The sequence below is a fragment of the Homarus americanus genome, unplaced genomic scaffold, assembly GCF_018991925.1.
Source record: "Homarus americanus isolate GMGI-L3 unplaced genomic scaffold, GMGI_Hamer_2.0 scaffold49667, whole genome shotgun sequence".
Classification (NCBI taxonomy): domain Eukaryota; kingdom Metazoa; phylum Arthropoda; class Malacostraca; order Decapoda; family Nephropidae; genus Homarus; species Homarus americanus.
This window is the reverse complement of record NW_024738608.1, coordinates 3,890,851-3,907,621: the sequence shown is the minus strand read 5'-3', so window position 1 is coordinate 3,907,621 and position 16,771 is coordinate 3,890,851. Positions and strand designations below refer to the sequence as shown.

The following is a 16,771-nucleotide window of genomic DNA, read 5'->3' as shown; positions in this document are numbered from 1 at the left end:
GCTTAGGTAAAGTCTTTTGTTTTCGTCATGTATTTTATCCTATTTTACATTGAAATACGTCACGTTTCCACAAAACTACTATTTATCTCATAGAATATATTCATTCAGGCGCAGTTTAGATAAAATAGACGAGTGATGTAATAGTTTTTTAACTGAAAATGATTCGAAAAACACGTACCCTCTAGCCCTGTTCAAAGAGAGGACTGGGAGAAGCTGTTTGGTGCTGCAGACGATGACAAGGAAAATGATTTTGATGGATTTTAATGAAAATATTCAGAAATATGGTATCGTAGTATTTATTCAAGTCAATTAGGATAGAATATTATTGTAATACAACAGTTTTTGAACTGAAAACCATTCGAAAAGCGATTATGGTAACATCTTTTGAGCGAAAGAAAGCGAAAGTCATTGTTTTCGTCACGATTTTATCCCACTTTCCACTGTAATACGTACGTTCAGCAAAAATATTACATTTCCGTGAATGCATTATATCAAGCACAGTATGAATAGAATACCATTATAATATAACAATATTTTGAGTCCTACTCTTTCCATTTACAGAGTACTGTACAAGCCCATAATAATGGTTCCTAAAGTAGATAAACTTAGTTGTGTGAAGAGAAAGAAGAACACGTTGAAATTGAGTGACAAACTTGAAATAATTAAGAAACTAGAACGTGGTGTGAGCAATACTGTTCTAATGGAAACATACGACATTGGAAAGTATACAATTTATGATATAAAAATGGCAAAGAATAAAATTCTAGAATTCAAAGCTTTTTCATTAAAACTGCTCGTTTTGATAAATGAAGCATGCTATATTTGCTTATGAATAAACTATCAAAATGTACCTGTTCATCTCTTCTTTATTCCTCCTTAAATTTGAATTTTAAAAGTGCTGCCTGAGAATCCGGAAAATCCGAAAATCCGGACCAACCCAATCCCCAAACAGTCCGGATTTTTGGACTTCTACTGTATATATATATATATATATATATATATATATATATATATATATATATATATATATATATATATATATATATATATATATATATATATATATATAAATATAAATATATATACTTTTATATATATATATATATATATATATATATATATATATATATATATATATATATATATATATATATATATATATATATATATATATATATATATATATATATATATATATATATATATATATATATATATACACACCTGGTATTAATTTCCACAGGACCCCAGCACACATGGCACATATGCTGGACCACAAGCCCTCTTATCCCTGCGGCCTGAAGATGTGGGCTATGATGCCTTGGCTCCAACTGTTGCCACAGCTACACAGAACAAGTTTAAGAGTGACAACCACGGAGAAAATGACCCATTTTATCATTATTTTTAACAAAATCTTCACAAATTTGCATTTTGTTTGGTTTGTTAAGCTTTTCTCATAGGGTATTTTGTACTACACTTGGCCATTTAAATTACGATATCAAGACAGATATTAAGCTGGGAATCATTAGTTTGTAGGTTTATATAAAAAAATGTCTCAACGTACTGTATACCACATGTGTTGAAGCCAGTTCCAAATCTGGTCAAACATTATTAAATCATACAGTATTAATTTTATACTTTAAATTTACCTTCCTATTTACCTCACTTACATTAAGTCTTGAATGACACCCTTTATTCTGTCACTCTTGTCACAGTAGTTATGTTATGAGGCGAGCAGCCCGGTGTCACTTGTAATAAAATAACAGACACGGACTTGACAGCATATGATAATCCTGGTCGTGAACTGCTGCTCACATTTTTGTGAACTACCACACCAAATATAATTGGTCACCTGTTCATTCTGAATCCCCGGCTACGACAAATCTTGGATACAAACTTTGGATCATGGCTGTACATAGATTGCACCACAAGTATAATAGCCCTAAATAAGCATGCACTGTAAGTTGTATTTGTGCTGAATGATCTGTGCATGATGTCATGGGTAATGCCAGAGCAAATCCTCAATTCCATCATCTTGGTTAACGAACTACCTTCCATAAGAATATTAAAATGGGTTAACGAAATTCTTACGAAAATGTTTCGATATGCTTTGGCTTGCTCACCGGCTGGAAGATTAGTCCGCCAATACAGAAATCGTTTCTAGGGCTAACATTCGTTAAAACTGGAGTAAATATCAAGAAGGTTGTACGATTCAATAATTTTCCAAGTTTTATATTAAAATTTTTAGTCATTTTAACACTTATTTAACATAATTGCAGTACAGGGAACTAGTTTTTGGTGCGCTAATCAGCCACTTCACTCACCCACCAAGGCCTCAGTTTGTATCTCTATTCTGTGGAGGAAACATCTTGCTTGTGGGTCTCTTGAACACAGAGTATTTTTACATTTCTACAGTACAATTATTGGTCATTCTGAAATTTATTTAACATATTGACAATATATAGTGCAGTGCAGTGTTGATTTAAAGAAAATAATCTTGAATTTCACCTAGTGAACTTAAAATTTTATGGGTGAAATGATGGCATCAAGCATGGGGCGATTTCTCTTCCACCCCCACTTCCTTCTCTTCTCCCTTCTCCTCCACCCTCACTTCTAATTCCCATCATCATCATCAACCAGGAGCCTTCTACATACACACCTCAAACTAAGTGTACTTTACTGCATTTTTTTTTTTACTTTGTATATACAGTCGACCCTTGTTAATTCGGACCCCTTTAATCCGGACAAAATCTGAACTGTCCGTATCAAATTTCTGGTTCTGGGATTGTCCCAGTTGCAATTGGGGTTGCAATTTCAAATTCTGTGTCACTACTAAGGAATAACAAAGTCTCTGGTGTGCTCTAAGATTAAGAGAAAACGGACGACTCGGGCGTCCTGAAGTGAGAGAAAACGGACTCCTATGACGGGGCACTCAAATAAACATACACATAGCTGTATAATGCAATTATTAACCCCTAAATTGGTTAATTCGGACAATCGGCTAAAACGGACACCCTTCCCCCCTATTAGTCCGTTTTAAAGAGGGTCGACTGTAATTTTCGGTGAGCTGGAACCAATTACCCAAAATCCCATTGAAACAATGGTTTTGGTTAACGAACGACCTTCTGGAACGAATGTTGTTCGTTAACCGAGGGACCACTATGTTATTTAATGTTAATAAATGGAACAAAAGAAAAAATGAAATAGATTGGGAACGCCATCGTACGTAAGTGCGTATACAGTGATCCCTCGGTTAACGAGCGCCTCGGTTAATGAATTACCTTCCATAAGATTCTTAACTTCGGTTAACGAGCATTCCCTCGATTAACGAATTCCTTACAAGCGCCCCTCAACATGTTTTTGCTTGCACACTAGCTGTCATATTAGTCCGCCAATACAGTAATCGGTTCTAGGGCTTAAATTCCTTACTATTTTAGTAAATATCAAGATGTTTGTACTATTCAATAATTTTAAGTCTTATATTAAAATTTCTAGTAATTTTAACAATTATTCAACGTAATTTAAGTACAGGGAAACTAGTTTTTAGCGTGCCAAACAGCCTGTCAACACACCATACAGGCGTCAGTCTTTGTGTCTTTTCAGTGGAGGTAACATCATGCTTCAGACTCTCTTCAACATAAATGCTTTTTTTCTGTGTTTCCAGTCAAATTATTGGTCATTTTGAAATTGATTTTACATATTGACAATATATAATGCAGTGCAGTGTTGATTTAAAGAAAATAATCTTGAATTACACCAAGTGAACAAAAATTTTATGGGTGAAATGGCACCATGGGGTGACTTCTCTTCCACCTCAATGCCTTCTCTTCTCCCTTCTCCTCCACCCCCATTCTAATTCCCATCATCATCATCCAGGAGCCTTTTCCATACACACCTCAAAGTAAGTGTACTTTACTATCTTTTTTGTTGACTTAGGCAATTTTCGGTGAGTTGGAACCAATTACCCAAAAACCCATTGAAACAATGGTTTCGGTTAATGAGCAACCTTCTAGAACGAATTGTGCTCGTTAACCGAGAGACCACTGTATGTGAAAACATTGTCATTTCTCTAGTACATAAGAATATGAAAGCGACACTTATTACTGTTCACATATGTTTTAAATAATACTTACTTATGTAAAACAAAAATTCTACTCACAAATGGTGGTAAAGTCTAAAACATAAGGACATACAATAAATATTGTGCAAGTTTTTGCTTAGATGATTTCATCAATCAGGTTCAACTCTGGCTGAAGCTGAAGCTTTCCATAAAGATATCATAGCTGTTGCTGAAACCATTACTGAACCTGAAGTTGTTGCTGAAGCTATTTATGATGCCGAATTTGGTGGTGTAGCTGAAGTTGGTGGTTTAGGCCTTTGAATAATAAAGCTGTCGAATGAACCTTTCACAGCCACTTTCTTTTCTCATTATACATCTTTATGTAGAGGTCATATGTGTTTTTCACGTCCCTGTTAATTTTAATGCTTCGTTCTGTTAACGGCTCCACTTCAAAAAATAATATTATGTCCATTGCTTGTTCCATATACTGTAATATTCACAGACCTCTCACCCTTTTCATATCATTTTAACACATCTAGTTTCTCGGTTAAGCTTGTACAGTAATACCTCGCTTAACGCGGTTTCGCTTAGCGCGATTTCACGTATACGCGGTGCCTCGCCAGAGCCAAACTTTCACTTAACGCGGGTTTTTCCACGTATACGCGCAGTGTGTCCGGCTCGAAACGCTATTTTTAGATTCGCCCCACCCGCCACCCGCCTGCCTGCCTGCTCTCGCCTCTCCCTCCTCCTTCCTCCCTCCCGCCTCCCTCCGCCTGGGCAAGCCGCACTGTGAGGTCGTGCAGTGTGTGTCTTCTACTAACGTAAGTGTTACACCTAACTTTTAGTTTTCCTAACCTATCCTTTATTTTTCCTAACTTAACCTTTATTTTTCCTAACCTAACCTCTTCTATATTACTTGTTTGTTCATACCATCATAAAGTTAAGATAAAATTTTTACTACAACATAGTTGTGTGTCGTCAAAAAGTGGAGTTTGGGGGTCGGGCCAGTTTCTATTGGAATTAATCCCATATGTTCTGTTGTTCACTTAGCGTGGTTTTCACTTAACACGGTACCCTGTGGGTTCTATTGACTGCGTTAAGCGGGGTACTACTGTATACTTTCTTTTAGCTTTTGAACCAGCACTATCATATCTTGCTCTCTTGCTCATGTTGAATAGGGAAGCAAAAAATGAAGTAAAAAAACCTGAGAATGTTTTTCTCCTTTTCCTGTTCAGATCCGTTAAAACAAAGGGCCTGCCAGCTGCGGCTGTTTATACTCGTGATGCTGGCGTCACCATCACAAGCCCGGCAGCCTCCGTGCGAAAAGCGCTTTCTCACTCAATATTACTTTAAGTTTTGTGTTTATTCAAGACATCTTCAGGTCATGAGACACACTAATCCTCCACCCAAGAAATGGTGACCTGACATTCCATCGGGTCAGTAATATGAGACCACTAATCCCCCATCCTACCTCCACCTGACATTGCATCAGGTCAGGTCAGTTACATGAGACCCACTAATCCCCCACAGTTCCATGGGAGTGAAAAATAAGTCTTTGCTGTAACACACAGCTTCATTCATGCCCATATCCTATAGACTTTTAATTTCTAAATATACTGTATTTATTTAACCAAACTTTAAGATAAACTATTCTGGATTATTATCGGAAAGAAATGAAGTTTCTAACTTAATTAGAACTGTATTTACAGATTCCAGGAGTTTAAACTCAAGGAAAACATCTCCAGCAACCAGAAACGTTCTGGGATAGTGAGCTAGTGTGAGTCTGTGCAAGATGTCTAGTTTAGACACACGGAAACTTTTCCCAGTAAACGGAAAAGGTTCCGGGGATAAGGAATTTTTCCGAGTTTGAGAAAGTCGTCTTGTTACCCGGCACTCTCTCATACCCAGAAGTGATCTGCACCAATTGTTCCTGCTAACAGGGATATCACTGTATATAGAATGCTAGCATACCAATAAATATTCACAATTACCAATAATATAAGTAAACTTCCTCTAAACTGGACTCACTAAATCCAGATTCCCCTTGCAAACCAGACTGGGGTCCAGCACTGGACACAAGTACCCCCAACACGGGGGAAAAAAAAAAATTTGGTTAGACAGGTATCCTCTTGATCTGCTATGTCCCTAACTGTAATATTTCATGTTAACGATGCAGATGTATTAAGACCACTCCGCTATTTACGATATAAACAAACCCACATTAGCAATATTCACCTTCCTGCCAACTCGGAATATGGCTCTCACTGCATTTGTCAGCTGCGGTGTCATCTACCTGCGTGCTGCCACGTGGCCATCTAGTTCACTACAGTCCAGCCATTGTTCCTTGTTGGTTACACGTGTGCATACGCTGTTGCTCAATGATTAATTATCGGTGTTGTTATTTATCACCTGTTTTTGTTTTGTTTTTAAATTACAGTGAGAGGACACTACTAAAGTTCACACTGTACTCTGTTTTTTTTCTGTTTTTTTACTGAAAAGTGCTTTGGGTATGTTGTTGTCAACATGAGGTGAGCAGCGACGACCCCTATCATTTTTTCCTTAGAGTTACAGGAAATCACAAAATTCACAGTGTAGTACAGGTACAGCAGGTTCTCAAATTTCGCAAGTTTTTAATTCGACGTTTTTTATTTGGACACAAAAAAAAACACTACACAATTTCAAATTTCGACGGCGGAAACTCGAATTTCGACGGGTTTGAGTGGTCCGCCAACGTTCAGACGTGCACAATCGTGTAAACAGCGCCATTTCTCTAATGTATAAAAGATTCATTATTGTTTATTACTGAATGTCTTTTTGATTGAATTAATGTTTATGTGTGCAAAATGAACAATACAATTCATTAATAATACGTAGAATATTAAAACACACTAGGAGATGAGACAACATTGTTTTGGTTAATGTTTACAAAACCAGTGACCGATTGGTTCTACAGTACATATAAAAAAGGTGAAGAATTAAGACCCTGGTTGTAGCTGTAGTAAAATTAATGTAAACAAATTAATATGGTTGTTTTAAGTAGTTATTTAATGTTAATAAATGGAACAATAGAAGTAGCTAACCATTAATGGTAAAGAAAAAAGTGAGATCGAGTATGTAAGTGCGCACATGTGAAAACATCATCATTACTTTTCATAAGAATATGAAAGCAACACTTATTTACTGTTCACATATATTTTAATTAATGTTTCTGAATTTAAAACAAAAATTCTACCCATCAGTGGTGGTAATGTTGAAAACATAAGGACAGCCAATGTTGTTGTGTGTGTTTTTACTTGGATGACGAAGTTGCCAAGTCATCAGGTTCAACTCCAGCTAAAGCTGTAGAACATAAGAACTTTTCTGTGTTTTTTTACTTTTTATTTAACTTTATCTGTGCTATTTTTGTTGGTTTATTAGGATGTTGCTTTATTACAGGTAGTAATTCACCAAAAAAGTAGGGTAAATAAGGCAAAATTTAGCCAAACATCGAAAGTACCAGACTCAAATTAATTTTCTCCAAAGGAAGTTGTATTTAAATTTGGACGATTTGAATTTCACAAGGTTTTTAGTCTAAATAGGTGTCCAAATATGAGAGCCTACAGTACTCAGTTTTAGTGACTGTGAAATGCTTTTACTGTTTTAGCAACTGTGAAGTGCTTTCACTGTTTTAGTGACTGAAGTGCTTTCACTGTTTTAGTGACTGAAGTGCTTTCACTGTTTTAGTGACTGAAGTGCTTTCACTGTTTTAGTGACTGTGAAGTGCTTTCACTGTTTTAGTGACTGAAGTGCTTTTGCTCTGATCCCCCACCCTGACTATAAACTCCAAAGAAGTTAGCTCTGACAATTTTCTGTAAATTGTGTGTTTTTCTTTTTTACTTCAGGCTGTTTCAAATGTTTTATTTCTTAGAGAGGCATAAAATATTTCAACAAATATGTATTTTTAAGGTTTGGTATGAGCTTAAGATAATCATTTAGCTGAAGAAAACCTAAACATTTCCATGCCCTTACTAGATGGCAGTACAGTACCTGTACTGGCACATCGTCTGCTAGCACTGGCCAGCAACATCTATGCAGACACACATGATTCATGACACCCCAAGATCTAATGCTTCATCAATCAACCTCGCATTTCAATAACTGAAGTCCAGGAAACATTTTTTTCTGACTCAAGGTGAGTTAAAATTCATTAAAAAGTTTTTTGAAATGATGACATTACTATTTATGTGAGTAAAATTGTTGTTTTAAATAAATTATTTTGTATATTACTTATTGATATACACAGAACAATATAAAGTGACTCCGTATTGTGCTATAATTCTCGGTCCCATTCTCATAACATATCGAGGGTCTACTGTATGAGGAGTCAAGGATGTTCATGTACCTATTTATGAAGTACTAACTTATGAGTAGCAAAAAACTTACATAACAAGTACAGTATAAAAGTGTTAATGCTATAAAAGTTTTTAAGGCTGTAAAAGCCCAAGAAACTAAATATAGCGCACTATCTCACATTCGGAGTCATTATAACTGAGGCCATATGCACGCTGGACTCTCAATTTTGATGCCCAGTCAATGTTAAAAAATGCTTTCTTTTCTAGAAAACTAACTTTGACATAATTATGCACCTGTACATAGAAATGTAGATCATATATTTAAAACATTAAAATAAATAAAACAAGATCTCACAAATGCTGGAGACAGACTGCAGGGTCTAAGCTGGGCACTCCATGACATGCCAGATACAACTGGTTTAGATTACAATTTCTTAGAAATGAATCTGAATTAGGATTTTTCTTGGGATCAAACATTTGTGACATCTAAAAGTGTCCTTCCTACATACTGTATTGGTGTAAGTAATCAACATGATAATCATCTCAGGAAGAACAATAACAACAAGTTAACTGTTAACATGAATTTACAATGTGTACATAAACTATTTGTTATAACACTTTCCATGCAACACAACAGCATCAACAGTAAAAGAATTTAACAAATGTTAAAACACACCAAAAAAGTTTTCAACAATACAGTACAGTAGTACTAGAAAAAAAAACACCAAAGTGAAGGGTCAGTGCTACAAATGCCAAATTCACACATCAAAGATATAATACACTTCTCACTGTAATTTGTTGAGTGGGGTAGACACTAAAAAGTAAGTGGGCCAGGAATATCACTCCCTTAGTAGTGAGTACTACTACATGGTAGACAGTAGAGAACTACTCCTTTGGTAAAGACATAATTACTGTCTTGGAGGACACAGCATTACTCCCAACAGTAATTAGACTAAATAGGTAATGTTGAAATTCAGAAAGATTAGAGACTGTATGTACAGAGTACAGGGGGTACTGTATAACTAAGTGATGATCATGGTTACTACCAATTTATTATTGAAGAAATTTAATTATACATGCCAAATGAATATAATCTAACTTTAGTATTTTCATATTAAAATCTACAGTATAGGAGTAAGTAAAACTTTTCATATAGCTAAATAAACTGAATCTCTACTCATTCTTTTTCAGTTACCATGAACTTCAACGAGAGTGGATATGGTTAAAGAAGTACAGTATTTATGCACAACAGTTATCCAATCATCATCCCTGCAGCACAAAGTCTCAACAAGCAACCAACAGAGAAATACACTCCTTACCTCACTACCTTGACGAGACACACCAGAGCTCGATACATCTGTTGACTGCTTAATTCTGTCACTGTCATTCTTTTCTTGGCACAAACTCTCTTCCTCCCCACCAGTGATGGTGTCTTGCCTGAACTCCTTCTCACAGCATTGTGCTGATGTGTCTTCATCTTCAGTCTTGGAGAGAGTAACAGTGTTCTGCCTGATGAGTGAGTTGCTACCACTTGCATGCTCAAACTCTGTATTTTCTGCCTCAGTATTAGCAGGAGACACATCTTCATGGATGCTCAGTGTCATAGTTCTCTGTCGGGCCAGCAGTGGAGCATCAGATGCCTCGCTGTTACTGAATGTTTCTTGCTGAAACAAGATCTCTGCCAGAACACGCTCATCTTCCTCCTGAAGTAAGTTACAAAATAGTTTAGCATCACCCTAAGTATCTTAATTACCACAAGTCTAATTAGCTCAATAACATTATCAACAAATAAACAATAAAACTATTTGTCACCAAACCTAATAGTTACAGTATGCTCTGTGTAGCTGATTACTGGTGACCCCTGAGTTATGATTGGATTACGTTTTTGAAAAACTGATAATTAGGTTATAATCTTATCATGAAGACGTTTTAACATGGGGTTACTTTTTTTGAGATCAGAAAAGCCTACTTTCTTTTCATCTAAATAACCACAAAATAATACCACAAAATCTGAAACTGGTTGATAAACACTGAGCAGTCACTACTACTGTCACAACAATAGTAAAAGGGCTACAGTACAGTAGAGTTCATAAATATCGCTAATCAAGTCCTTTACTGACTGGCAGCCATGTGCACTGGAACACTGGCATTAATCATCTGCTAATCAATCAATCAGAATACCATTCTCATATCTGAGGGTTGGTGACCACAGTCCTCCACTCTAAACGTTCTCGGGCTGCTTTTTACCAATCCTCCAAGGTTTTGTATCTCTCTGGGGACCCAGTTTTTAATTTCATTCAACCATCCCAGTTTCTTCTGTGAGATCAGCAATTTGTGGAAGCGAAGGTACTGCTATATAAGTTGCACCAGACTTACATAAAGTACTGACACTTATATTCCCTCCAAGTACATTATATTAAAAAACTACCAATTGATATATTTTATAAATTACTATTTTCATTACAAACCCACCAGATATTAAGATACTGTATCTAATATAAAACAATGGAATATTTAGCCAAATTATTTGCCCCTGTGGGGCTTAATGTGCACTATAGTAAACGCACATCATTCAAAATACTGTACTGTAAGGGATCTAGCACCTTACGAATTATGAGGGACACCTTCTCCCGAGGGGGGAGGAGGGTTACTTTTACATCATCTGCCCCAATCAAAATTTAAACATTTCTAAGTGCAGTACCAGATTTAGGTGCTTGGTCCAGGGTTATCAGACATAATGGCTCAAACACTGGGCAATAATAGAAAAACAAGAGGGGAAAAATCTTGCATGGTAAACCATAGATGTATACTCCACGACTGACCAATGTGAACTGACTGTGACCAACACGCGTGATGTGTATAGTACGTGGTTACAATGAGGTGGGTGATCGGATCTGGCAACATGTAAGTCATGTTTACAGTATTTGGAAATGTCACTCATATTTCAAAATTTTACCAAATATTACGAAATTTGTAATATACAGCCACTCCTTGACTTACGGCAGGGTTAGGGACCCAAATCCAGGTCGTAAGTTGAATTGGTCTTAAGTCGAAAATGCTAAGATAATACATAGCAAATCTAAAATGGGTGTCTCTTTTTCTTCTCAGCACCACAAAACTCTTAATTTTAAGCTTGCCAGCCATTTTAAAGGGAATTACAACAAAAAATTTTGTCAGTACACGGCGCAATCACTAACATCGGGACTTGAAAACACGTAATTTGAAAAAAATTTGGTACGACTGGGGCGGTCGTACGTCCAAGTGGTCGTAAGTCGAGGAGTAGCTGTATATTTCGTAACAGCAAAACATTATGAATAATGATTGATTTCGAATTTAGGGATACAAATTATGGGGGTTATACTATAAATTTAAACAGTGGTCACATGACAACTAACTTGTAGCTGGGTTTGCCTTTGTGATGAGCAGGTTACAGTATTACTGTACTGTACTACTTACTATATTCTGTACATTAATGTTACCTTCCAGAGGAATACTCCTGTATGACAATATTCTGTTGTATGGCATAAAACATCACTGTACAGAATCAAGTAAATGGACATTAAATATTTTTGTACTTTTTATTAACCTGTACAGTACTGTATTGTATCTGTATTTCATGTATCCGTGGAGTACAGGAATTTTGTCCCCAGACTTTAACTGATCTTCTGTGGTTCAAAAATTTCTATGGTACGGCACCGGTCGGGTCCCGAGGGTGTCGGGCTAGAGGAGTTTGATCTGTATAACACCTTTCCCATCATTCTAAATCTCCCATAAACTTAAATATTAGTCATAGTCACAACATAAACATACAGTAGAGACCCCAAGTACCGGCCACAGTGTCGTCGTTACACTCGTTACCGAGACAGAATATGTTATTCGGACATCTATATCAGCAGGGAGGCACAACTGTTCAAAACAACAGTCAGCATATTACACTAACACAGCTTAGATTTATTTAAGCTCGTAATAAATTAATACAAATAAGTAATCAAACTTATGATATACTTTCAGTAAACTCGGTTATTTTTTCATCTAAGGTGTTAATAGATGTATGTAAGGTTCTAGATTCCAGAAGATTTCAGAGATGCGAAAGAAGATTCTTGAAAGGTTCCCAAGTGGCACGTATGGCCTTGTGTAGAGCGAGATAATGTGGATGTGTACAGTATACCTCAGGCAATAAATTGGATATTTTCACAAAATTCATTTAATTCTCGGGAACTTCACTGTCATAAGTAGATTTAACAATGAGTAAAAGGGAATAGGTTCCAATCCTTCATTATTCTGTACCTGTATTTTACATATACCAAAAATGAGCAAAAACAGCTATTATATATAATGAAAATGATACATAGGACATCATAAAATACAATAGCACAGATTTACGTTAAAAAATAGCTCCTTCCGCCCATGAACCATACTATGGGTGACACCAAGAATGGAAGTGTTCAACCTGGCAGCCACCCAGCTGTGACGTCACAGCGAGGAGACAGTGTGATGCATCCATACATACATTCACCTCTCAGAGAATGCTGTTCAAACTAATGTTCTTCATTTTTCTTTTATTAGTTTAATATTATACAGTATTTCCTTTATTTCTATGTCACATCAGAGTACTGAAATGATTTTCCACATATTTTACAGTTTCATAAAATGAATCGCTGGCAACATACGGTACATACCCATCTCAAGGCCATATCTGGGTGTGTATGGAACCCACTTTCAATTCCAGTGGAGATGAAGAGGATCACACTTACGATATGGTTCCATTATACCGTATATGGGAAGAAATATACATTATATGTTGTGTGCATCATCTCTTGTTCTATACTAAGTCTGTGTGTATCCGAATATGATGCATTAATACTTTTAAAAACATGAAATGTACAGTCCGCCAAAAAAGGTATCGTTAGCCACAGGGTCGATGTGATTCGAGGCTTTCCGAGCAATGCTATTCGACCTGTTTCGGAATGGTTGGTAGTTCTACATTCGCAACCTTTGAGCATGAATGAATACATACGTTTTTGAATGAAGTGAGTCCTCTGAGGCTTCAGATTACAGTATACTATATACTATATGACTCTGAGTGGATGTCGTAAATGAAAACCATTGCCATGCCAATCAGCAACAGGATCTTACATCGAATGAAGCGAGTAAGTATCGAGGAGACATCACAAGATATGAAAGATGATATCACTGCCCTTCACAACAAGAGTATACGTAACGCTGAGATAGCACGACGAACTGGGGTGAGCGAACCCACAGTTCATGATGGGTTAGGCCCCATGAACCACACTGAAACTTACAACCACAAATGTCTTACTATAGGTAGACGGGGGATTCTGTTACCTGCAAGTCCCTTAATTTCAAACCCTAATTCAATGTTAAACCAATGCAGTTTATATATCAGTAACATGGCAGATCCCATGTACAGGTACACTGATATATTGTATTCCAAGAAGGTTCTGAGAAAATCTCTCCAACCCCCTCCGTTCTGGGCCTGGGAATATAGTTCTGGAAGTTCCAAGAGATTGCAATATGCTCAAACGTGTTCCCACATGCTAGGCGCTTGGGTAGCCTAGCTGATTGTTCCCTTGCTAGCTGCTGTTTTTGTGTACAATTTGTGTTGTGCAGTACTGTACATTACTGTACCAGGACACAATCAGCCAAGAATACAGTATTAAAACAGTTTTAAGAACATAAAAAGTAATTACAGTTAAGTGACTGTACATTCAGTAAGTGGGAAACACTGGAGCCCTTTAGCTTTTGTCATTATTAAAGACATCTTCAGGTCATGCGACCCACTAATCCCCCACTCTGACAATAAGACCAATAATCCCTCACCCCACCTCCACTGCATGAGAGAAGAGTTTATATTGTATACAATGGGTGACTTGACATTGCATCAGGTCAGGTCAGTAACATGACCCACTAATCCCTTATCCTACCTCCATCACAAGTGTTATGACATTAAAAAGTTATTACAGCAGAGTGGACAGTGTTTGTCTACTCTAGGCTCAAGATGACAGCATCTGCTGGTGAGTACATGTACAGTATATACAGTATAGTAGTAGTACAGTTGTACCCCACTTAACGCGGTCAATAAAACCCAGAGGGTCCCGCGTTAAGTGAACAACAGAACATATGGGATTAATTCCAATAGAAACCAGCCCGACCCCCAAACTCCACTTTTTCCGACACAATACCTATGTTCTAGTAAAAATAACATCTTAATTTTATGATGGTACATGCACACAATTAATACTTAAGAGAAATAGAGAAATACAGTCGCCAAGTTAATGTCCATTCAAATAATGGACTGACTCCCTCCCCCTCTTCTCACAATACACTCGCTGGCTCTTCCCTCTGAGAAATTTTTGGGGGAAAACCAGGTATAGTAATAAATAATTCCTCAAACTAAAGTTAGGATAATATAATTGACATTGCTGGATTCCTTGTAAGACCAGGAATATTTTGAATACAAATGTCATATATTTTGCACAAAAAATAACATATTTACTCAGAGTAAACATAATATCTAAAATTTGTATGTCTAATGCAAAATCTATGATGTTTATATTCAAAATGATCACCAAATTGTAAGAATTCCAGCAATGTAAATTATATTCTGGCCGGGTAATTTGTATGAATTTTATGAGCTAAAACAAATATCTTCAGTTAATAAAAAAAAATAAATATTCTTCACAACACTATCTGTCAATCAAAGTACCCCACCTTGCCTCCCCCCCTCTTCCAACCGCGCGGTCAGTCCCAACCCTCCCCCCCACCCCCCACCAATCCTCCTTCAAAAGTTTTTAACATTTAGTATTAAATAATACCTCAGATTAAAGTTAGGATAATATAATTGACATTGCTGGATTCCTTGTAAGACCAGGAATATTTTGAATATAAATGTCATATATTTTGCACAAAAGATAACATATTTACTCAAGAGTAAACATTACATCTAAAATTTGTATGTCTAATGCAAAGTCTATGATGTTTATATTCAAAATGATCATCAAATTATAAGAATTCCAGCAATGTAAATTATATTCTGACCGGGTAATTTGTATGAATTTTATGAGCTAAAACAAATATCTTCAGTTAATAAAAAAAAAAAAAATATTCTTCACTGTAACAGATGGTCGGTCGGTCGGTCCCTCCCTCCCCCCCACCCCCCACCAACCGTCTCACCAGATGTGTGGGAAAACCAGAATATTTACCTTTTAGTAATAAATAATACCTCAAACTAAAGTTAGGATAATATAATTGACATTGCTGGATTCCTTGAAAGCCCAGGAATATTTTGAATACAAATGTCATATATTTTGCACAAAAAATAACATATTTACTAAGAATAAACTTTATATCTAAAATTTGTATGTCTAATGCAAAATCTATGATGTTTATATTCAAAATGATCATCATATTGTAAGAATTCCAGCAATGTAAATTATATTCTGGCTGGGTAATTTGTATGAATTTTATGAGCTAAAACAGGCAGTCAGGCAGGGTGGCAGGTGGGGCGAATCTAAAATTAGCTCTCGAGCCGGACACTCACCGCGTATATGTGGAAAAAACCCGCGTTAAGTGAAAGTTCAGCTCTGGCGAGGCACCTATGGTAAAACGCGCTAAGTGAAACCGCGTTAGGCGGGGTAATACTGTATATAAATTATTTTGTTTACAGTACAGTACTTACAATACATGGTACGTGTACAGTGGTATTGCACTAATACATATGGCTCTGAGCGTGATGTGGCACTTAAGAGTGGATAATTCCACTTGCTTCGCTGTGACACCCAGCTCCATTCATGCCTCGAACACCCATTTCTAATAATTTTTTTGTCTTTTAAAATATATTTATCTAATCAAACATTTAAATAAACTATTCAGGATTATTTTGGTTAAAAATGTTGTTTCCAACTTAATTAGAGCCGATTTTATAGACTCCGGTATCAACGTTTCTCAGGTTTTTTCATTCCTCACCATTACAGGGGGTCCCCGGGTTACAAACGGGTTCCGTTCCTGAGGATGTTCGTAAGTCGGAAATGGTGTCAGTTCTGTTGGGTTCCTTATCTCTTGCATTTGAACATTGTCCCTACAGACTCTTTCACTAGATATTATAGTTGTCACCAACAACAACAACAATTTATTGGCACTTCTGATGATACTTTTTGCAGACTGGTGTATGCCAAAGAAGGAGTCTAATGCATGTTGTGGCAAATGAACTCGGAGAAGATAAGCAATATTTAACCAGCCAATAATATGGCCACCAGATGTGATTCAGCCTCAGCCTTCAGTGGCATAAGAAAGCATAAATGGTTGAAGGTAGTTGAAGCACAGCCTGAATTGAGTGATGATCTACAACAACTTGGAAACA

General features: G+C 36.5%; 1 protein-coding gene across 7 annotated transcripts in view; it reads right to left on the bottom strand.

The window, feature by feature from the left end:
* Window positions 1-8,957: 8,957 nt before the first annotated feature.
* The window catches only part of LOC121874133 (IQ domain-containing protein E-like), a 70,957-nt gene continuing 63,143 nt past the window's right edge, over window positions 8,958-16,771 (bottom strand). For all 7 annotated transcript variants that reach the window (XM_042378089.1, XM_042378092.1, XM_042378088.1 and 4 more), the window contains one exon: window positions 8,958-10,094. In XM_042378089.1, coding sequence (XP_042234023.1) covers window positions 9,579-10,094 — 516 coding nt within the window. In that variant the 3' untranslated portion in view covers window positions 8,958-9,578. The remainder of the gene's footprint in view (window positions 10,095-16,771) is intronic.